This window comes from Bufo bufo, chromosome 11, assembly GCF_905171765.1.
Source record: "Bufo bufo chromosome 11, aBufBuf1.1, whole genome shotgun sequence".
NCBI classification, from domain to species: Eukaryota; Metazoa; Chordata; class Amphibia; order Anura; family Bufonidae; genus Bufo; species Bufo bufo.
The window spans coordinates 18313112-18337070 of NC_053399.1; the positions used below are offsets into that span (position 1 = coordinate 18313112).

The 23959-nt window shown below is 38.1% G+C and overlaps 1 protein-coding gene across 8 annotated transcripts in view; it reads left to right on the forward strand.

Annotated features, from left to right (window-relative positions):
* The window catches only part of SYNE3 (spectrin repeat containing nuclear envelope family member 3), a 73909-nt gene that overhangs the window by 29330 nt on the left and 20620 nt on the right, over positions 1–23959 (forward strand). For 5 of the 8 annotated variants that reach the window (XM_040412872.1, XM_040412874.1, XM_040412873.1 and 2 more), the window contains exons 5-20: positions 1053–1211; positions 3012–3356; positions 4219–4355; positions 13316–13493; positions 13685–13867; positions 14613–14756; positions 14893–15027; positions 15123–15272; positions 17627–17799; positions 18229–18309; positions 18928–19002; positions 19354–19458; positions 19682–19795; positions 21637–21732; positions 21831–21899; positions 23783–23878. In XM_040412872.1, coding sequence (XP_040268806.1) covers positions 1053–1211; positions 3012–3356; positions 4219–4355; positions 13316–13493; positions 13685–13867; positions 14613–14756; positions 14893–15027; positions 15123–15272; positions 17627–17799; positions 18229–18309; positions 18928–19002; positions 19354–19458; positions 19682–19795; positions 21637–21732; positions 21831–21899; positions 23783–23878 — 2240 coding nt within the window. The remainder of the gene's footprint in view (positions 1–1052; positions 1212–3011; positions 3357–4218; positions 4356–13315; positions 13494–13684; positions 13868–14612; positions 14757–14892; positions 15028–15122; positions 15273–17626; positions 17800–18228; positions 18310–18927; positions 19003–19353; positions 19459–19681; positions 19796–21636; positions 21733–21830; positions 21900–23782; positions 23879–23959) is intronic. The other 3 variants (XM_040412880.1, XM_040412879.1, XM_040412875.1) reach the window with 2 other exon arrangements.

Consider the following 23959-nt stretch of genomic DNA (forward strand, 5'->3'; position numbering starts at 1 on the left):
ACCTATGGGTGGTGATCTGGTGATCTTTGGATCTTGATGATTTGAAGGTTTATTATAAAATAATTGTATGACTTATGGATGATAATATGGTGACTTGTGGGGGATGTTCTGGAGACTGGAGGTTCGTCATAGTAGTGATCTGGTGACCAGTGTATAATGGCCTGGTGACCTATGGGCGGTGATCTGGTGACCTCCAGTTGATTATATGATGATAAATGGTTAGTGATCTGGTGACCTGTAGTTGATTATTTGGTGACCTATTGGTGGTGATCTGGTGAGTTATAGTTGATTATATGATTAGATATAGTTAGTAATCTTATGACCTGTAGTTGATTTTTTGGTGATCTATTGGTGATCTATTGGTGATCTATAGTTACTTATATAGTGACCTATAGGTGGTGATCAGATGATTTACAGTTCGTTATTTGGGAGGTGATCTGGTGACCTATAGTTTATTGTACCGTGACCTATGGGTGGTGATCTATAGTTGATTATACGGTGACCTATGGGTCGTGATCTGGTGACCTATAGTTGATTATTTGGTGATCAATTGACTGTATCAAGCTGGTCTCACAGTGGATATTTCACCTTTCTATAAAAATAAATGAGATCTCGGATGATCCATCAGCAGATTGCATTTCTGGTTGTGTTTTCCGATGCAGGCGATCAGGCGGAATCTCTTCTGTCCTTGGTGATGCGCGAGCCCGTGAGACCTGATCACACCTCTGGTTGGCGTCGGTGCCAGCCGGCTGCTGGGGTTTGGCCCCAGTTCAGTCTCCTGTCAGGGCTGTTTGCTCACTTTCATGTCTGTTTGGATTTAGTTTAGCGAATGTATGAGACGCTTGAGGGCATTGTCCCAGCTTCCTCCACTAAACCGCAGGCGACACGGCGAGGGCGAGGTTAACCCTTCCCAGCGATGATTATGATATAAGCCATGGGAACCCTGCAGAAAAGCACCCGAGTCCCATCACATCACCGCCAATTGATTGTAACACAACTCTCGTATCCCTTCTTACGTTACTCGCACAAACACAGTTTTTCTCTGATTTTAGGAGCGGGTAGAACAACTTGAGAAGATCTGGAAGGATCATGAGGCCTATGAGGGGGACGTCAATGGCTTCAAAACCTGGCTGAACGGTGTGATCGAAAAACTGAAGCTTTATGTCGGAGCAGCTTCTGATTCTACGGAAAACAGACTGGACATACTGCAGGTATAAGAGATAGAGAGATAGAGAGATAGATAGTAATGAGATAGATGGATAGACAGATATGAGAAAATTAGACAGATGATAGATAGATAGATAGATATTAGATAGATAGATAGATAGATAGATAGATAATAGATAGATAGATAGATAATAGATAGATAATAGATAGATAGATAGATAGATAGATAGATAGATAGATAGATAGATAGATAGATAGATAGATAGATAGATAGAAGATAGATAGATATGAGACCAGCAGTGTGACCAGGAGACTGGTGGAGGATGAGACTAATTTCCTGCTGCGGTGCCCCAAATACTCAGCAGTGAGGGAGACTGACTGATCTCTGCCCAGACTTCACCTCCATGGAGGAGGAAGAGAGACTGCTGGGGGAAGAGGAGAACACAGCGGCCACAGCAGCACAATATATTACTGCCTGCCATAGACTGAGAGGAGCCTGATATACCATGGACTCCTATACCCCCACCCTGGATGTGTCCCCATCCCCCAACCCTACCCAATTATTTTCCATGTGCTTTGGCAATGCTAAAATGTATTTAGTCCTGCCAATAAAGTTTATTTGATTTGATTTAATAATAGATTGATAGATAATAGATAGATAGATAGATAGATAGATATGAGATAGATAGATAGATAGATAGATATGAGATAGATAGATAGATAGATAGATAGATAGATAGATAGATATGGGAGAGATAGATAGATAATAGATAGATAATAGATAGATAGATAGATAGATAGATAGATAGATAGATAATAGATAGATAATAGATAGATAATAGATAGATAGATATGAGATAGATAGATAATAGATAGATAATAGATAGATAGATGATAGATAGATAGATAGATAGATAATAGATAGATAGATAGATATGAGATAGATGATAGATAGATAGATAGATATGAGATAGATAGATAGATAGATATGAGATAGATAGATAGATAGATAATAGATAGATAGATAGATAGATAGATAGATAGATAGATAGATAGATAATAGACAGATAGATAGATATGAGATAGATAGATAGATAGATAGATAGATAGATAGATATGGGAGAGATAGATAGATAATAGATAGATAATAGATAGATAGATATGAGATAGATAATAGATAGATAGATAGATAGATAGATAGATAGATAGATAGATAGATAATAGATAGATAATAGATAGATAATAGATAGATAGATATGAGATAGATGTAACTCCAGACAGGAGAAGTCTAACACGTCGCAGTGACGGATGTGTTCTGACAGGTCGCACACTCTCACACCCAGTTTCTCACACACGTGACTGTTGTGTAAACTCTGCTCACGCCCGACCATCGTGGATCGTACCTGAGTTGACATTTCCCTTTTTGATTTAGTGTCAGTGAACTGAAAAAAATGCTCTGATGAAAGGATGATTAATCTATAGAAATAAGTGACCCCTCCCAAAAATTGACAGAATGGTACCATCCAGCATGTCTTTGAGAAAGGTGGAGCAGGAGGTGTAGAGAGCAGTGGATATTCAGGTGCCTCTAGTGATTTGATCTAATTGTTCTGCTGTGAGCAGGGGTGGGACCGTTCCTAACTCCGCCCCTGAGGGATTCTTTGTCTCCACCACCATATTTGCTCATATATTTGCACGGACTTCAAGTCTACAATTCTGGACAATATTATGGTCAGATCCTGTATCTCTACTATAGCAGCCATATTGGTTGCCACTCGTTGTGTTGCTTGCTCTGGGTGGGGGGGGGGGGGTGCTGCTCTTATTTGAAGTCTCCTCTCTTCTTGCAGGAAATCAGTAAAGATGTGGAAAGTGGTCATAAACAGTTAGAAGTCCTGGAGATGAAGTCTGCGCAGGTGATTAAGAACACGTCTCCTATGGGAGCTGAGAAGATCTGCAAGGAACTGGAAGAACTGCGCAAAACCCTGAAGGAGTTAAAACAGATGAACGATGAAGAGGAGGACACTCTGCTGAAGACGCACAACTCTGAGAACGCCTTCCTTCTGCTGGCGCGGCAGCTCGAGGCCAACATCAATGAATTCCGTAAAGCCACACAGAGGCTGGAGGAGAGCCTGGAGTCCGGGGAGAGGGTGAAGAGCGAAGACGACCTCATAAACCTGTGGAAAACCCTGAATGTGAGCGAAAAGTGTGCATTTGTCTGTAAAGGCTCTGTTTGCAGCGTTTCACTTCTCAGTCCCATCAGCTGATGGCTCATGTGAAGCCTTATCTCTGATCTCCTGACCTCATTTATTTATTTATTATGACTTTTTTAAGCTATATTCTTAGTTTGATAAGTATTGAACTATAATAAGTGTTTATGAGGTCACATGAGCCATCAGTTGATGGGACTGAGAAGTGAAAACCTGCACATAGACTCTTATACCTCAAAAAAGGCTGAACATTTTTTAATAAAGACCAATTAAAAAAAAAATGTATTTTTTGGCTTAAAATGAGTACAATGCAATCATAACAAATTGACCCAAAGGTGTCCATAGTCCTTAACCAGCAGCAAGGCAATGCTGTTTCCTTCGAGGGGGGCTTAAATGGCTAACTCGGTGACTGGGAGGAACTCACCCATATAACCTCTTATCTGAAAAAAAAAACATATAACCTGAAATGCTCTGTGCTGCTGTGGGCATTCTTGCAACTGACTGAATACGGGCAATTCTGTCCTAAAAACTAGGATTGAGTGTATATAAATGACATTCAATAGATCAAATATTAATTTCAACATGTCCCAGAATCCTATTACCTTCTGGAAACACTTAGAGGTTGTCACAGGCCCGACCCCATTGCTAGCATCATTGAATAGTTAGTATGATCTGTCCAAGCAATGCATCAATTATTAAAGCACTATTCCACCCAGAAGTCCAAATTTAGAGATACCGCAGTATATAGAAAAGGGAAAATGAAAAGAAATGTTAGGATGGCTTCAATATTGGGTGGAATTTACTTTTGTTTCCAATATATAAAACTAATATGAATGTCAATATTTAGGCCACAAAGTCTGCACTCGCAGCAGAAGAAGCCAAAGCAGAACGGGTGAAAGTGCAGCTGAGAGATCTCTTCAAATTCTCCAAGGATGTTCAGCCTCTGTCTGATGGAGTCATCTCAGCCATGCGTGACTATCAGAGGTACATATCACCCTCTGCTTCTTCTACATGTGTATAAAGAAATGAACGTGTTCTACTGCCTCCTATGTACAAGAATATAACTACTATAATACTGCTCCTATGTACAAGAATATAACTGCTATAATACTGCTCCTATGTACAAGAATATAACTACTATAATACTGCTCCTATGTACAAGAATATAACTACTATAATACTGCTCCTATGTACAAGAATATAACTACTATAATACTGCCTCCTATGTACAAGAATATAACTACTATAATACTGCCTCCTATGTACAAGAATATAACTACTATAATACTGCTCCTATGTACAAGAATATAACTACTATAATACTGCCCCCTATGTACAAGAATATAACTACTATAATACTGCTCCTATGTACAAGAATATAACTACTATAATACTGCCTCCTATGTACAAGAATATAACTACTATAATACTGCTCCTATGTACAAGAATATAACTACAGTAATACTGCTCCTATGTACAAGAATATAACTACTATAATACTGCCTCCTATGTACAAGAATATAACTACTATAATACTGCTCCTATGTACAAGAATATAACTACTATAATACTGCCTCCTATGTACAAGAATATAACTACTATAATACTGCTCCCTATGTACAAGAATATAACTACTATAATACCGCCTCCTATGTACAAGAATATAACTACTATAATACTGCTCCCATGTACAAGAATATAACTACTATAATACTGCTCCTATATACAAGAATATAACTACTATAATACTGCCTCCTATGTACAAGAATATAACTACTATAATACTGCCTCCTATGTACAAGAATATAACTACTATAATACTGCTCATATGTACAAGAATATAACTACTATAATACTGCTCCTATGTATAAGAATATAACTACTATAATACTGCTCCTATGTACAGGAATATAACTACTATAATACTGCTCCTATGTACAGGAATATAACTACTATAATACTGCTCCTATGTACAAGAATATAACTGCTATAATACTGCTCCTATGTACAAGAATATAACTACTATAATACTGCTTCTATGTACAAGAATATAACTACTATAATACTGCTCCTATATACAAGAATATAACTACTATAATACTGCCTCCTATGTACAAGAATATAACTACTATAATACTGCTCCTATGTACAAGAATATAACTACTATAATACTGCTCCTAAGTACAAGAATATAACTACTATAATACTGCACCTATGTACAAGAATATAACTACTATAATACTGCCTCCTATGTACAAGAATATAACTACTATAATACTGCTCCTATGTACAAGAATATAACTACTATAATACTGCCTCCTATGTACAAGAATATAACTACTATAATACTGCTCCTATGTACAAGAATATAACTACTATAATACTGCTGCTATGTACAAGAATATAACTACTATAATACTGCTCCTATGTACAAGAATATAACTGCTATAATACTGCTCCTATGTACAAGAATATAACTACTATAATACTGCTCCTATGTACAAGAATATAACTACTATAATACTGCTCCTATGTACAAGAATATAACTACTATAATACTGCCTCCTATGTACAAGAATATAACTACTATAATACTGCCTCCTATGTACAAGAATATAACTACTATAATACTGCTCCTATGTACAAGAATATAACTACTATAATACTGCCCCCTATGTACAAGAATATAACTACTATAATACTGCTCCTATGTACAAGAATATAACTACTATAATACTGCCTCCTATGTACAAGAATATAACTACTATAATACTGCTCCTATGTACAAGAATATAACTACAGTAATACTGCTCCTATGTACAAGAATATAACTACTATAATACTGCCTCCTATGTACAAGAATATAACTACTATAATACTGCTCCTATGTACAAGAATATAACTACTATAATACTGCCTCCTATGTACAAGAATATAACTACTATAATACTGCTCCCTATGTACAAGAATATAACTACTATAATACCGCCTCCTATGTACAAGAATATAACTACTATAATACTGCTCCCATGTACAAGAATATAACTACTATAATACTGCTCCTATATACAAGAATATAACTACTATAATACTGCCTCCTATGTACAAGAATATAACTACTATAATACTGCCTCCTATGTACAAGAATATAACTACTATAATACTGCTCATATGTACAAGAATATAACTACTATAATACTGCTCCTATGTATAAGAATATAACTACTATAATACTGCTCCTATGTACAGGAATATAACTACTATAATACTGCTCCTATGTACAGGAATATAACTACTATAATACTGCTCCTATGTACAAGAATATAACTGCTATAATACTGCTCCTATGTACAAGAATATAACTACTATAATACTGCTTCTATGTACAAGAATATAACTACTATAATACTGCTCCTATATACAAGAATATAACTACTATAATACTGCCTCCTATGTACAAGAATATAACTACTATAATACTGCTCCTATGTACAAGAATATAACTACTATAATACTGCTCCTAAGTACAAGAATATAACTACTATAATACTGCACCTATGTACAAGAATATAACTACTATAATACTGCCTCCTATGTACAAGAATATAACTACTATAATACTGCTCCTATGTACAAGAATATAACTACTATAATACTGCCTCCTATGTACAAGAATATAACTACTATAATACTGCTCCTATGTACAAGAATATAACTACTATAATACTGCTGCTATGTACAAGAATATAACTACTATAATACTGCTCCTATGTACAAGAATATAACTACTATAATACTGCTCCTATATACAAGAATATAACTACTATAATACTGCTCCTATGTACAAGAATATAACTACTATAATACTGCCTCCTATGTACAAGAATATAACTACTATAATACTGCTCCTATATACAAGAATATAACTACTATAATACTGCCTCCTATGTACAAGAATATAACTACTATAATACTGCCTCCTATGTACAAGAATATAACTACTATAATACTGCTCCTACGTACAAGAATATAACTACTATAATACTGCCTCCTATGTACAAGAATATAACTACTATAATACTGCTCCTATGTACAAGAATATAACTTCTATAATACTGCTCCTATGTACAGGAATATAACTACTATAATACTGCTCCTATGTACAAGAATATAACTACTATAATACTGCTCCTATGTACAAGAATATAACTACTATAATACTGCTCCTATGTACAAGAATATAACTACTATAATACTGCTCCTATGTACAGGAATATAACTACTATAATACTGCTCCTATGTACAAGAATATAACTACTATAATACTGCTCCTATGTACAAGAATATAACTACTATAATACTGCCTCTGTGTACAAGAATATAACTACTATAATACTGCCTCCTATGTACAAGAATATAACTACTATAATACTGCCTCCTATGTACAAGAATATAACTACTATAATACTGCTCCTATGTACAAGAATATAACTACTATAATACTGCCTCTGTGTACAAGAATATAACTACTATAATACTGCCTCCTATGTACAAGAATATATCTACTATAATACTGCTCCTATATACAAGAATATAACTACTATAATACTGCCTCCTATGTACAAGAATATAACTACTATAATACTGCTCCTATGTACAAGAATATAACTACTATAATACTGCTCCTATGTACAAGAATATAACTACTATAATACTGCTCCTATGTACAAGAATATAACTGCTATAATACTGCCGCCTATGTACAAGAATATAACTACTATAATACTGCTCCTATGTACAAGAATATAACTACTATAATACTGATCCTATGTAGAAGAATATAACTACTATAATACTGCCTCCTATGTACAGGAATATATCTACTATAATACTGCCTCCTATGTACAAGAATATAACTACTATAATACTGCCTCCTATGTACAAGAATATAACTGCTATAATACTGCCTCCTATGTACAAGAATATAACTACTATAATACTGCTCCTATGTACAAGAATATAACTACTATAATACTGCTCCTATGTAAAAGAATATAACTACTATAATACTGCCTCCTATGTACAGGAATATATCTACTATAATACTGCCTCCTATGTACAAGAATATAACTACTATAATACTGCCTCCTATGTACAAGAATATAACTGCTATAATACTGCCTCCTATGTACAAGAATATACCTACTATAATACTGCCTCCTATGTACAAGAATATAACTACTATAATACTGCTCCTATGTACAAGAATATAACTACTATAATACTGCTCCTATGTACAAGAATATAACTACTATAATACTGCCTCCTATGTACAAGAATATAACTGCTATAATACTGCCTCCTATGTACAAGAATATACCTACTATAATACTGCCTCCTATGTACAAGAATATAACTACTATAATACTGCCTCCTATGTACAGGAATATATCTACTATAATACTGCTCCTATGTACAAGAATATAACTACTATAATACTGCCTCCTATGTACAAGAATATAACTACTATAATACTGTCTCCTATGTGCAAGAATATAACTACTATAATACTGCCTCCTATGTACAAGAATATACCTACTATAATACTGCTCCTATGTACAAGAATATAACTACTATAATACTGCTCCTATGTACAGGAATATAACTACTATAATACTGCCTCCTATGTACAAGAATATAACTACTATAATACTGCTCCTATGTACAAGAATATAACTACTATAATACTGCTCCTATGTACAGGAATATAACTACTATAATACTGCCTCCTATGTACAAGAATATACCTACTATAATACTGCCTCCTATGTACTAGAATATAACTACTATAATACTGCTCCTATGTACAAGAATATAACTACTATAATACTGCCTCCTATGTACAAGAATATAACTACTATAATACTGCTCCTATGTACAAGAATATAACTACTATAATACTGCTGCTATGTACAAGAATATAACTACTATAATACTGCTCCTATGTACAAGAATATAACTACTATAATACTGCTCCTATATACAAGAATATAACTACTATAATACTGCTCCTATGTACAAGAATATAACTACTATAATACTGCCTCCTATGTACAAGAATATAACTACTATAATACTGCTCCTATGTACAAGAATATAACTACTATAATACTGCTCCTATGTACAAGAATATAACTACTATAATACTGCCTCCTATGTACAAGAATATAACTGCTATAATACTGCCTCCTATGTACAAGAATATACCTACTATAATACTGCCTCCTATGTACAAGAATATAACTACTATAATACTGCCTCCTATGTACAGGAATATATCTACTATAATACTGCTCCTATGTACAAGAATATAACTACTATAATACTGCCTCCTATGTACAAGAATATAACTACTATAATACTGTCTCCTATGTGCAAGAATATAACTACTATAATACTGCCTCCTATGTACAAGAATATAACTACTATAATACTGCTCCTATATACAAGAATATAACTACTATAATACTGCTCCTATGTACAAGAATATAACTACTATAATACTGCCTCCTATGTACAAGAATATAACTACTATAATACTGCTCCTATGTACAAGAATATAACTACTATAATACTGCTCCTATATACAAGAATATAACTACTATAATACTGCTCCTATGTACAAGAATATAACTACTATAATACTGCCTCCTATGTACAAGAATATAACTACTATAATACTGCTCCTATGTACAAGAATATAACTACTATAATACTGCTCCTATGTACAAGAATATAACTACTATAATACTGCCTCCTATGTACAAGAATATAACTGCTATAATACTGCCTCCTATGTACAAGAATATACCTACTATAATACTGCCTCCTATGTACAAGAATATAACTACTATAATACTGCCTCCTATGTACAGGAATATATCTACTATAATACTGCTCCTATGTACAAGAATATAACTACTATAATACTGCCTCCTATGTACAAGAATATAACTACTATAATACTGTCTCCTATGTGCAAGAATATAACTACTATAATACTGCCTCCTATGTACAAGAATATACCTACTATAATACTGCTCCTATGTACAAGAATATAACTACTATAATACTGCTCCTATGTACAGGAATATAACTACTATAATACTGCCTCCTATGTACAAGAATATAACTACTATAATACTGCTCCTATGTACAAGAATATAACTACTATAATACTGCTCCTATGTACAGGAATATAACTACTATAATACTGCCTCCTATGTACAAGAATATACCTACTATAATACTGCCTCCTATGTACTAGAATATAACTACTATAATACTGCTCCTATGTACAAGAATATAACTACTATAATACTGCCTCCTATGTACAAGAATATAACTACTATAATACTGCTCCTATGTACAAGAATATAACTACTATAATACTGCTGCTATGTACAAGAATATAACTACTATAATACTGCTCCTATGTACAAGAATATAACTACTATAATACTGCTCCTATATACAAGAATATAACTACTATAATACTGCTCCTATGTACAAGAATATAACTACTATAATACTGCCTCCTATGTACAAGAATATAACTACTATAATACTGCTCCTATATACAAGAATATAACTACTATAATACTGCCTCCTATGTACAAGAATATAACTACTATAATACTGCCTCCTATGTACAAGAATATAACTACTATAATACTGCTCCTACGTACAAGAATATAACTACTATAATACTGCCTCCTATGTACAAGAATATAACTACTATAATACTGCTCCTATGTACAAGAATATAACTTCTATAATACTGCTCCTATGTACAGGAATATAACTACTATAATACTGCTCCTATGTACAAGAATATAACTACTATAATACTGCTCCTATGTACAAGAATATAACTACTATAATACTGCTCCTATGTACAAGAATATAACTACTATAATACTGCTCCTATGTACAGGAATATAACTACTATAATACTGCTCCTATGTACAAGAATATAACTACTATAATACTGCTCCTATGTACAAGAATATAACTACTATAATACTGCCTCTGTGTACAAGAATATAACTACTATAATACTGCCTCCTATGTACAAGAATATAACTACTATAATACTGCCTCCTATGTACAAGAATATAACTACTATAATACTGCTCCTATGTACAAGAATATAACTACTATAATACTGCCTCTGTGTACAAGAATATAACTACTATAATACTGCCTCCTATGTACAAGAATATATCTACTATAATACTGCTCCTATATACAAGAATATAACTACTATAATACTGCCTCCTATGTACAAGAATATAACTACTATAATACTGCTCCTATGTACAAGAATATAACTACTATAATACTGCTCCTATGTACAAGAATATAACTACTATAATACTGCTCCTATGTACAAGAATATAACTGCTATAATACTGCCGCCTATGTACAAGAATATAACTACTATAATACTGCTCCTATGTACAAGAATATAACTACTATAATACTGATCCTATGTAGAAGAATATAACTACTATAATACTGCTCCTATGTACAAGAATATAACTACTATAATACTGCTCCTATGTAAAAGAATATAACTACTATAATACTGCCTCCTATGTACAGGAATATATCTACTATAATACTGCCTCCTATGTACAAGAATATAACTACTATAATACTGCCTCCTATGTACAAGAATATAACTGCTATAATACTGCCTCCTATGTACAAGAATATACCTACTATAATACTGCCTCCTATGTACAAGAATATAACTACTATAATACTGCTCCTATGTACAAGAATATAACTACTATAATACTGCTCCTATGTACAAGAATATAACTACTATAATACTGCCTCCTATGTACAAGAATATAACTGCTATAATACTGCCTCCTATGTACAAGAATATACCTACTATAATACTGCCTCCTATGTACAAGAATATAACTACTATAATACTGCCTCCTATGTACAGGAATATATCTACTATAATACTGCTCCTATGTACAAGAATATAACTACTATAATACTGCCTCCTATGTACAAGAATATAACTACTATAATACTGTCTCCTATGTGCAAGAATATAACTACTATAATACTGCCTCCTATGTACAAGAATATACCTACTATAATACTGCTCCTATGTACAAGAATATAACTACTATAATACTGCTCCTATGTACAGGAATATAACTACTATAATACTGCCTCCTATGTACAAGAATATAACTACTATAATACTGCTCCTATGTACAAGAATATAACTACTATAATACTGCTCCTATGTACAGGAATATAACTACTATAATACTGCTCCTATGTACAAGAATATACCTACTATAATACTGCCTCCTATGTACTAGAATATAACTACTATAATACTGCTCCTATGTACAAGAATATAACTACTATAATACTGCCTCCTATGTACAAGAATATAACTGCTATAATACTGCTCCTATGTACAAGAATATAACTACTATAATACTGCTCCTATGTACAGGAATATAACTACTATAATACTGCTCCTATGTACAAGAATATAACTACTATAATACTGCTCCTATGTACAAGAATATACCTACTATAATACTGCTCCTATGTACAAGAATATAACTACTATAATACTGCTCCTATGTACAGGAATATAACTACTATAATACTGCTCCTATGTACAAGAATATAACTGCTATAATACTGCTCCTATGTACAAGAGTATAACTACTATAATACTGCTCCTATGTACAAGAATATACCTACTATAATACTGCTCCTATGTACAAGAATATAACTACTATAATACCGCTCCTATGTGTTTTTTGGGGGGGTCTTGGGGTGCACAGTGGTGATTATTATTTTTTCTTACACGTTTTGTTGTGTGTTTTCCTTAGAGCAAAAAGTAAAGCCTTCAAGCTGAGCACTGACACGGAGTCTGAACTGAGGCAGTTGTTTCAGAATCCTCTACGGGAATTTCTCTACTGGAAACCGATCGCTGAGAGTGTCCTGGACGCCACCGCTGTCCCCGTGAATGATGGCGCCATGAATCACGATGCCCTGGACAATATTGAGGTCAGCTATTGGGGAGTGATGTGTCCTGGGATGCTGGTTACTTTATATATGTATATATCTATCAGTGCTCTCCAACCTGTGTCTCTGAGGGCATGCTGGGAGTTGTAGTTTGACTACAGGTCGGAGATGCTTCCCGTGCTCTTCTGCTTGACAGTGACTATAACCCGCACACGTCGTGTTCTTTTATGCAGAAGTTACTTGAGGAAAGCGGCACAATTAAAGACAAGCTGGCGGCCCTGGAGAAGAAGAAGGAGCGCATACTACTCGTCCTCGGCGAGGAGAAAACCAGGACGCTCCTGCAAGATGTTGCTACCGCCGAAAAAGAGAGAGAAGCCCTTCACCAAGATCTCCTGCAAAGGAAGAGTAGTTTACAGGTAGCAAACGTCAAGACCAGTGTTGAGCGAATAAAAGTCCACGAAGTCAACTTCAATCCGAATTTCAGGATAAATTTGATTCGCCACAAAGCCGAAATTGATTTAACCTGAAATAGTGTAAAAAAAAAAAAAAATACTTGACTGATCCACTTGCTCGCGACGGGCCGCCCGCCTCCATCTTGCTTGAAGATCTTGGCCGAAATCCCATGTGCGGTGACGTATGACGTCATCACGGGCCGCGCAAGATTTCGCGACAGATCTTCAAGCAAGATGGCGGAGCAAATGGGTGAAGTAAGTATGATTTTTCTTTTTGTTTTGTTATTGCAAAAGTTTTACACTAATGTTATTTATATCAGATGCCGCGATCGTGTATGAACGCGGCATCTGAGGGGTACAATGACGGGGAGCGCCGCAATTGCCGCTTTCTGTCATTGCACCCACTACTTACAAAGAAATGCGCTTATTTTTTTGCAAAATTCAGCAAAGCAGCCGAATCGAACTTTTGAATAATTCACTCATCCTGAGCAGGGTCTGTGCTGTGTGTATTGTGTCTGAACAGTGCAACAGCGACACCTGGTGGTGGCAAGGGGGAATTACCAAAAGAACAAGTTTAGCATCATATTAGTAAAAAAATTTGGATCAAACATTTGTATCAAATTTTCTTTTCTTTATTGAATGTTACTATTTTTATTACTATTCTATTACTATTTCCTTTAATTTTTTTAGTTATTTTCTTCCCCATCAGAGTTTGGCTGAGCAGAGAAAGGAGTTTGATTCTGCATTTAAAGCCTTGCACCAGAAGATATCTGCCATCCGAGTAAAAAGCATGAAGGAAAATGAACTGCAACCGGATATTATTGGGAAGGAGGCGCAAATTCAAAGACTGCAGGTCAGTTCTATTGTCTCCTAACCGTGGTGCAGCGTTGCCCCCTGCTGTACGACCAATATATTGCAGTGATTTTGGAATACATTTTGTGCATACCTAGCAAAAGTCACTGGACATAATGCAATCTTGTGTTTTTCAGACACTGCTGGAAGAGTTAATGATCCTCAGTTCCCCCATCCAAGAGTTAATTTCCGCAACCAGATCGCACTCGACCCACGCACACAGAGCCGAGCAGATTAACTCAGATTACCTAACACTGCAGAGGTCTTTGGAGGTACCTGTCCCGCTAATCCCATCTTTTTGCTCTGTTCATATGTCTGTATAAATAAAGCTATGTAAGTGATGTTATGAATGCTACTCATCTTCTAGACCAAGATACGGAAAAGCAAAGAGAATATTAATAACCACCGGCTGTTCAGCCATAATCTGCGAGATCTCCAGCACTGGATCACGATCACCCGCCAGAAGCTGGAATCCTACCAAAATGGTGGCAAGAATTGGGGCGAGAGGGATGTTGAGGTACAGCTGGTGCCAGTATAATGTAGGGTACATTTTTGGTCTTGGGCGGTTGATGGAGGGGATCACTTATTTTATTGTAGCTTCTGTTATGGTAAATGTCACGTCCACCTTCAGATTTCATTTTACATATAGAATCTAAATGATTAAAGAGTAACTAAACTTTATATAAACTTTTAATATGTTCTCCCTAATAAAACTAACTCTAATATACTTTATTAATGAATTTTCTCTTTTTACTACACTTTTTCCTACCTTAAAACTCTGTTCCCTGTGTAGCACTGACAGCTCGGCGGTGTACGGAGTATATTTTATCAATGGGGCCGCAGCAGCGCTGTGAGGACAGGCAGGAGCGCACATTGCTGCCCCTGCCCGTGCTCCCTGGATGATTACTAACTCTTGGCATAGCACAATGGTACCCTGTACCCATGTACTATGCCAGGATTAGCTGAGCGGAGAGGGATCCTGCTTCTGCCTGCTCCGCTCAGCTAAGAGAGCTGACATGCAGTTCTGAGCTGCACTCACTATTCTGCTGGTGGAGTCACTGTGTACATACATTACATTACTTATTCTGTACTGATCCTGAGTTACATCCTGTATTATACTCCAGAGCTGCACTCACTATTCTGCTGGTGCAGTCACTGTGTACATACATTACTTATTCTGTACTGATCCTGAGTTACATCCTGTATTATACTCCAGAGCTGCACTCACTATTCTGCTGGTGCAGTCACTGTGTACATACATTACTTATTCTGTACTGATCCTGAGTTACATCCTGTATTATACTCCAGAGCTGCACTCACTATTCTGCTGGTGCAGTCACTGTGTACATACATTACTTATTCTGTACTGATCCTGAGTTACATCCTGTATTATACTCCAGAGCTGCACTCACTATTCTGCTGGTGCAGTCACTGTGTACATACATTACATTACTTATTCTGTACTGATCCTGAGTTACATCCTGTATTATACTCCAGAGCTGCACTCACTATTCTGCTGGTGCAGTCACTGTGTACATACATTACTTATTCTGTACTGATCCTGAGTTACATCCTGTATTATACTCCAGAGCTGCACTCACTATTCTGCTGGTGCAGTCACTGTGTACATACATTACTTATTCTGTACTGATCCTGAGTTACATCCTGTATTATACTCCAGAGCTGCACTCACTATTCTGCTGGTGCAGTCACTGTGTACATACATTACTTATTCTGTACTGATCCTGAGTTACATCCTGTATTATACTCCAGAGCTGCACTCACTATTCTGCTGGTGCAGTCACTGTGTACATACATTACATCACTTATCCTGTACTGATCCTGAGTTACATCCTGTATTATACTCCAGAGCTGCACTCACTATTCTGCTGGTGCAGTCACTGTGTACATACATTACTTATCCTGTACTGATCCTGAGTTACATCCTGTATTATACTCCAGAGCAGCACTCACTATTCTGCTGGTGCAGTCACGGTGTACATACATTACTTATCCTGTACTGATCCTGAGTTACATCCTGTATTATACTCCAGAGCTGCACTCACTATTCTGCTGGTGCAGTCACTGTGTACATACATTACATTACTTATCCTGCACTGATCCTGAGTTACATCCTGTATTATACTCCAGAGCTGCACTCACTATTCTGCTGGTGCAGTCACTGTGTACATACATTACTTATCCTGTACTGATCCTGAGTTACATCCTGTATGATACTCCAGAGCTGCACTCACTATTCTGCTGGTGCAGTCACTGTGTACATACATTACTTATCCTGTACTGATCCTGAGTTACATCCTGTATTATACTCCAGAGCTGCACTCACTATTCTTCTGGTGCAGTCACTGTGTACATACATTACTTATCCTGTACTGATCCTGAGTTACATCCTGTATTATACTCCAGAGCTGCACTCACTATTCTGCTGGTGCAGTCACTGTGCACATACATTACGTTAGTTATCCTGTACTGATCCTGAGTTACATCCTGTATTATACTCCAGAGCTGCACTCACTATTCTGCTGGTAGAGGTGTTGTGTACATTAAATTAGCTATCCTATTATGCTCCAAAGCTGTATTCTGTAGGCTTCAGAGCAGAAATCTCCCAGCATCCCCTCCTTGATCATTGTCTGCACAGAGTCTGTTCTGGTTGTCCTTTCACCATGCACTGTGTGTCAGTTAAGACAACCTTTTTGACTATTTCCAATGCCAGTCAGCAGAATTCTGAGTGCAGCCCTGGAGTACTTAATGCATGGTTTGCCATTTGGTAATTGTTTGCTGCATTTAAGCTTTCCTTATTCTTTCTGGTCTTGCCTTGTGTAAGGTTTCTCCTCTGCTTTCTGTACTCAGGCGCTGGTGGCTGAGTTGTCAGAAAAGGAAATACAGCGCCATCTGGTGGAAGCTCAGGGACAGAAGGTGATGGACACCTCCTCGCCAGAAGGCGCCGCACTCATCCAGGCAGAACTCAAGCAGCTGATTGAATCCTGGAAATCTTTACAGCAGCTGTGTGAGCAGATCTCCAGGTGAGGAGTCCTGTATGTGACCCTACGAGGTGGCCGTGTCCACAAACCCTTTCTCGGCTGAAACTGTCCTAATGACGCAACCTTAGCTTAGTCTATAATTGCTTAGCTCTGTCTTCTGTAACCTGTGACTATTCAGCTGTCCGGAAACTACAACTCCCACCGTACATTGTTCTCCGCAGCTGGAGAGACGCAGGTTGCAGCTAGTGATGAGCGGGAGGTGCCATATTCCATTTCGCGATATTTCGCGAATATTCGTATTATATTTGTCGAAATCGAATATTCGTCATTGTGCTATTTATCGCGAATAATATGCGATTTAATTAATCGTGTATTGCGATTTTGTGTATTTTACAAATATTCTCCATATTGCACTCAACACCAGTTGCAGTATCCTAGTGGTAACCAGTATGTGCTTGTCACAATTCACAGGGGCGTGAAAGAGAAACCACGAAAATCAAGTCCCAAATCTGTGCAGAACCCCGCGGACGTCACAAAAAATCGGACATCCAGGTAAACGCTGTTTTCTCTCGCTGTACCTTCTTCCTTGAAGGGGTTGCCCCACCTTGGACATTGTGCTCCCAATGTCTGATAGGTGCGGGTCCCACCTCTGGTACCCACACCTATACTTAGTACGGAGCATGCGCAGCTTCCCCCCATTCATTCCTATGGGAGCGCCGAAAATAGCTGAGCGGCATGGTTGGCTATTTTCGGAAATTAATGGGGAGCGCACAGCCCAAGCGCGGCCGCCCTCCATTCACTTGCATGGGGTTTACGGAAATAGCCAAACCAACGCTCGGCTATTTTCAACGCTCTCATAGAAATTAATGGAAGGCAGCCGCGCATGCGCGGTGCGCCCTCTGGCGCTTTTCCTGCTCCGTTTTAAGTTTAGCACCTATCAGACATTGCGATATGCCCCCAATGTCCAAGTTGAGAATTCCCCTTTAACAACCCCAGCAGAATACAGCGGATTTGGCTATTTCCGGGGAATGTTGGGGGTGATAGTGACATGATGGGGCAGTCAGAGGTGACAGAGGTTGGATTGGGCTGACAACAGAGACCAGTAGTGGCAGCCTGGCAGTAGTCGCGCCATTTGCCACCCCCTCTGTAACAGATTTTGTCTTCTCTTAGCCCCGTCTCACATATGGATACAGACAACTTCCTGCAGAGGGACAAGACCCCGACCTCCAAGAGGACAGGCACAAGGTCCGTGACCTTCATTTTGATTTTTGCAAGGTTTTTACTCTAAAGAAATTGCAGTCATTTCACCACAAAAGACTCCTAAATCAGTAAAAATCTTAAAGGGGTCTTCTAGCCACATACAGCTGAATAGGTGATACAATAGCTCGATCCTAGCAGACCCACAGGGGTATCTAGATTGTCCCCCTATACCGTGCAGCCATAGTTATAAGGAGCTTGACGGTAGCCGTGGTCACTCCATTATAGTGTCTGGAATACCCCTTTAAATTGTCTTATGTGTCTTCCCCACCCCATTATGTACTAATTACCTGCACAGATGTATTGATATCCAGTGTCTGATTTCTCTTTATTGAACAGTATCAGCCACGAAGGGCAAGTCGTTCACATTAATTCTCTCGATGACGTCCGGGTCAATGGCTCTCCGAGGAACACGGGATTTCAGGAATTTGGGGGCTCGTCCGGGTAAGAAAAAATAAAAATTAACGTATTTAATGATTAACCTGAGATGTAACCAAAGAAAATCTTCTTGGAAGGAGATGGTTATTAATACTGAATTGGAAAAAGGGGCAGCACGATGGGGGGCTACCACCTGCTCAACGATCATGCGGGGGGGAATAAAGAAATATGGGGCATGGGGGGGCATTTAAATGAGCCTTGCGGAAGGTGATGCATTTTTTATTTTTAGGACCAGCTCTAATTTCAGGACTAACAGTATTACAGAAGTGGCGGACGGAGCCCCTGGTTATAATAAATATAATAAACCGCCTGAAGTGTCGGGAAAGAAGGAGAACTCCCGCAGGTAATTCCACACTAACCAAAATCTGCTTCTATTATAGAGGAAAAAATCCCAGGGAACCAGTTTATTCTCCCCTTTATTTACGTGTATCAGGCCCTGGGAAAGCACTGGAGCTGTATTATTGGCCATAGGGTTGTCACCCAGCTTTTATGTACCTGTGGTCTGCAATCCGCTATCGGAAAGGTATAACTGCCGGCATGCTCTGATGGGAATTGTAGTTTCTCAGCAGCCACTGGTGGAGACTACTGCACTGTAGTAATAGGTTATTATAGATCTTGGTGAACTGGATTAACTAACCCTAAATGATATAATTTACAGCATTTATTATGATACTCGTAACATCAGTGCTAATGAGGACACCAAGAGAGATTCACCCCTAGGAATTCAGGACAAAAGTAGCTCAGTTAGGTAAATATGTAATATACTGTACATGTAATATAAGTATGTAATATAAATATGTGTCCAGAGCAGGAGAGGCAAGTTTATTTATTTATTTGAGGTCTGATGAAGATTGGGGGTTTGATCTGAGGTCTGATGAAGATTGGGGGTTTGATCTGAGGTCTGAGGAAGATTGGGGGTTTGATCTGAGGTCTGATGAAGATTGGAGGTTTGATCTGAGGTCTGATGAAGACTGGGAGTCTGATCTGAGGTCTGATGAAGATTGCGGGTTTGATCTGAGGTCTGATGAAGATTGGAGGTTTGATCTGAGGTCTGATGAAGATTGGAGGTTTGATCTGAGGTCTGATGAAGACTGGGGGTCTGATTTGAGGTGTGATGAAGATTGGGGGTCTGGTCTGAGGTCTGATGAAGATTGGGGGTCTGATCTGAGGTCTGATGAAGATTGTGGGTCTGATCTGAGGTCTGATGAAGACTAGGAGTCTGATCTGAGGTGTGATGAAGATTGGGGGTCTGGTCTGAGGTCTGATGAAGATTGTGGGTCTGGTCTGAGGTCTGATGAAGATTGGGGGTCTGATCTGAGGTCTGATGAAGATTGTGGGTCTGATCTGAGGTCTGATGAAGACTGGGAGTCTGATCTGAGGTCTGATGAAAATTAGGGGTCTGATCTGAGGTCTGATGAAGACTGGGGGTTTGATTTGAGGTCTGATGAAGATTGAAGGTTTGATCTGAGGTCTGATGAAGATTGTGGGTCTGATCTGAGGTCTTATGAAGACTAGGAGTCTGATCTGAGGTGTGATGAAGATTGGGGGTCTGGTCTGAGGTCTGATGAAGATTGGGGGTCTAATCTGAGGTCTGATGAAGACTGGGAGTCTGATCTGAGGTTTGATGAAGATTAGGGGTCTGATCTGAGGTCTGATGAAGATTGCAGGTCTGATCTGAAGTCTGATAAAGATTGGAGGTTTGATCTGAGGTCTGATGAAGATTGAAGGTTTGATCTGGGGGTCTGAGCTGAGGTCTGATGAAGATTAGGGGTCTGATCTGAGGTCTGATGAAGACTGGGAGTCTGATCTGAGGTCTGATGAAGATTAGAGGTTTGATCTGAGGTCTGATGAAGCTCAGGGGGACTGATCTGAAGTCTGATGAAGATTGGGGGTCTTATCTAGGGTCTGATGAAGATTGGAGAGTCTGATCTGAAGTCTGATGAGGATTGTAGATCTTATTTGAGGTCTAGTAATGATTGGGGGTCTAATCTGTGATCTGATAAAAAAAATGTTTTCTTATTTCCCTCCTCTAAAACCTAGGTGCGTCTTATGGTGCAGGAAATGTGGTAATTTAATGTAATAGGATATTCTGTAATGATAAGTAAAGTAATATAATATATTGTAACATAATACAATATACTGTAATGTAATATGCTATAATCTTTTATGCTTTGTGTTTGGCAGGATCTCCGGCTCTGGTAATGGAAGCAGTTCTCCAGCTAGATCCAAGAATTCAAGAAACAAGAGCGCAGCAGAGAAGAGGATAGATGGGGCGTGCAGGTCAGTGACGGGTGTAATAGTCACCAGTCATATAGGTATAACCCCATAGGACACCTGTAAATATCCACTTTCACATTGAACTTCCTTGTGTCCTTCAGCATTGACCGCAGCAGCTATGAATTCAGAGTGATCGGCCAAGAAGATGAAAAATCGGAGAGCCCGGGCAGGTAATATAATGTAACATAATATGACATGTAACGTAATATACTGTAATGTAATGTAACATAATCACATGTAATATAGTGACTGTATTTAACATTATATAATTATATAACACTGATCTAGATCTCCTGACCATTTGTACTGATTTTACACAATTTACATAATTGCTTCGTTTCCCACTTCATGACCTTGCGATTTTCTGTTTTTGCGTTTTACAAAAACATCCTGTACGGTCTACCATGTGCAGCACGCATGTCTCTAAGATAATGACTCAGGAATGTAGCCTTCACAGCACAATTGGGGTTTTGTATATGTTATGTAACTATCCCTAACTCATTACATTACAAAGAATATCAGTACAAAGAATATCAAAAGTAATATAATAATTAAAGGGGACAGATCCAATCAGTCCTTAAATGGGTTTTCTCATCTCAGACACTGGGGGCATATCGCTAGGATATGCCCCGATTGCCTTATAGGTGCAGGTCCCACCGCTGGGACCTGCACCTATATTGAGAACGGAGCCCCGAAAGTGAAGGAGAGCACACTGTGCATGCGCAGCTGCCCTCCATTAATTTCTATGGGGCTGCTAAAAATAACCGAGCGCTCGGCTATTGCCGTTTGCCCTATATAAATGAATGGGAGCATGGGCCGCGCATCCGCGGCACGCTCCCATTCACTTCTATGGGAGAGGTGGGGATTAGCACTTGGTGGTGGATGGACCCCGGGAGATCTGGGGTCCTCCAGCCACAGCGATCCACGCTACATTCTCGATATACCTATCAGACCTATCAGACAATGGGGGCATATCCTAGCGATATGCCCCCATTGTCTAAGCTCGGAATACCCCTTTAATTAAGTATGTAAAATGTCCCCTACAACACACCATCATGTCTGTAGTGTTCCATTTTTAGCAGGAGAGGCAAGTTTATTTATTTATTTGAGGTCTGATGAAGATTGGGGGTTTAATCTGAGGTCTGATGAAGACTGGGGGTTTGATCTGAGGTCTACTGAAGATTGGAGGTTTTATCTGAGGTCTGATGAAGACTGGGAGTCTGATCTGAGGTCTGATGAAGATTGCAGGTCTGATCTGATGTCTGATGAAGATTGGAGGTTTGATCTGAGGTCTGATGAAGACTGGGGGTCTGATCTGAGGTGTGATGAAGATTGGGGGTCTGGTCTGAGGTCTGATGAAGATTGGGGGTCTGATCTGAGGTCTGATGAAGATTGTGGGTCTGATCTGAGGTCTGATGAAGACTGGGAGTCTGATTGAGTTCTGATGAAGATTAGGGGTCTGATCTGAGGTCTGATGAATATTGCGGGTCTGATCTGAAGTCTGATAAAGATTGGAGGTTTGATCTGAGGTCTGATGAAGATTGGGGGTCTGATCTGAGGTCTGATGAAGATTGAAGGTTTGATCTGAGGTCTGATGAAGACTGGGGGTCTGAGCTGAGGTCTGATGAAGATTAGGAGTCTGATCTGAGGTCTGATGAAGACTGGGAGTCTGATCTGAGGTCTGATGAAGATTAGAGGTTTGATCTGAGGTCTGATAAGGATCAGGGGGACTGATCTGAGGTCTGATGAAGATTGGGGGTCTTATCTAGGGTCTGATGAAGATTGGAGAGTCTGATCTGAGGTCTGATGAGGATTGTAGATCTTATTTGTGGTCTAATAATGATTGAGGGTCTAATCTGTGATCTGATAAAAAAAATAAAAAATCTTATTTCCCTCTTCTAAAACCTAGGTGCGTCTTATGGTGCAGGAAATGTGGTAATTTAATGTAATAGGATATTCTGTAATGATAAGTAAAGTAATATAATATATTGTAACATAATACAATATACTGTAATGTAATATGCTATAATCTTGTATGCTTTGTGTTTGGCAGGATCTCCGGCTCTGGTAATGGAAGCAGTTCTCCAGCTAGATCCAAGAATTCAAGAAACAAGAGCGCAGCAGAGAAGAGGATAGATGGGGCGTGCAGGTCAGTGACGGGTGTAATAGTCACCAGTCATATAGGTATAACCCCATAGGACACCTGTAAATATCCACTTTCACATTGAAC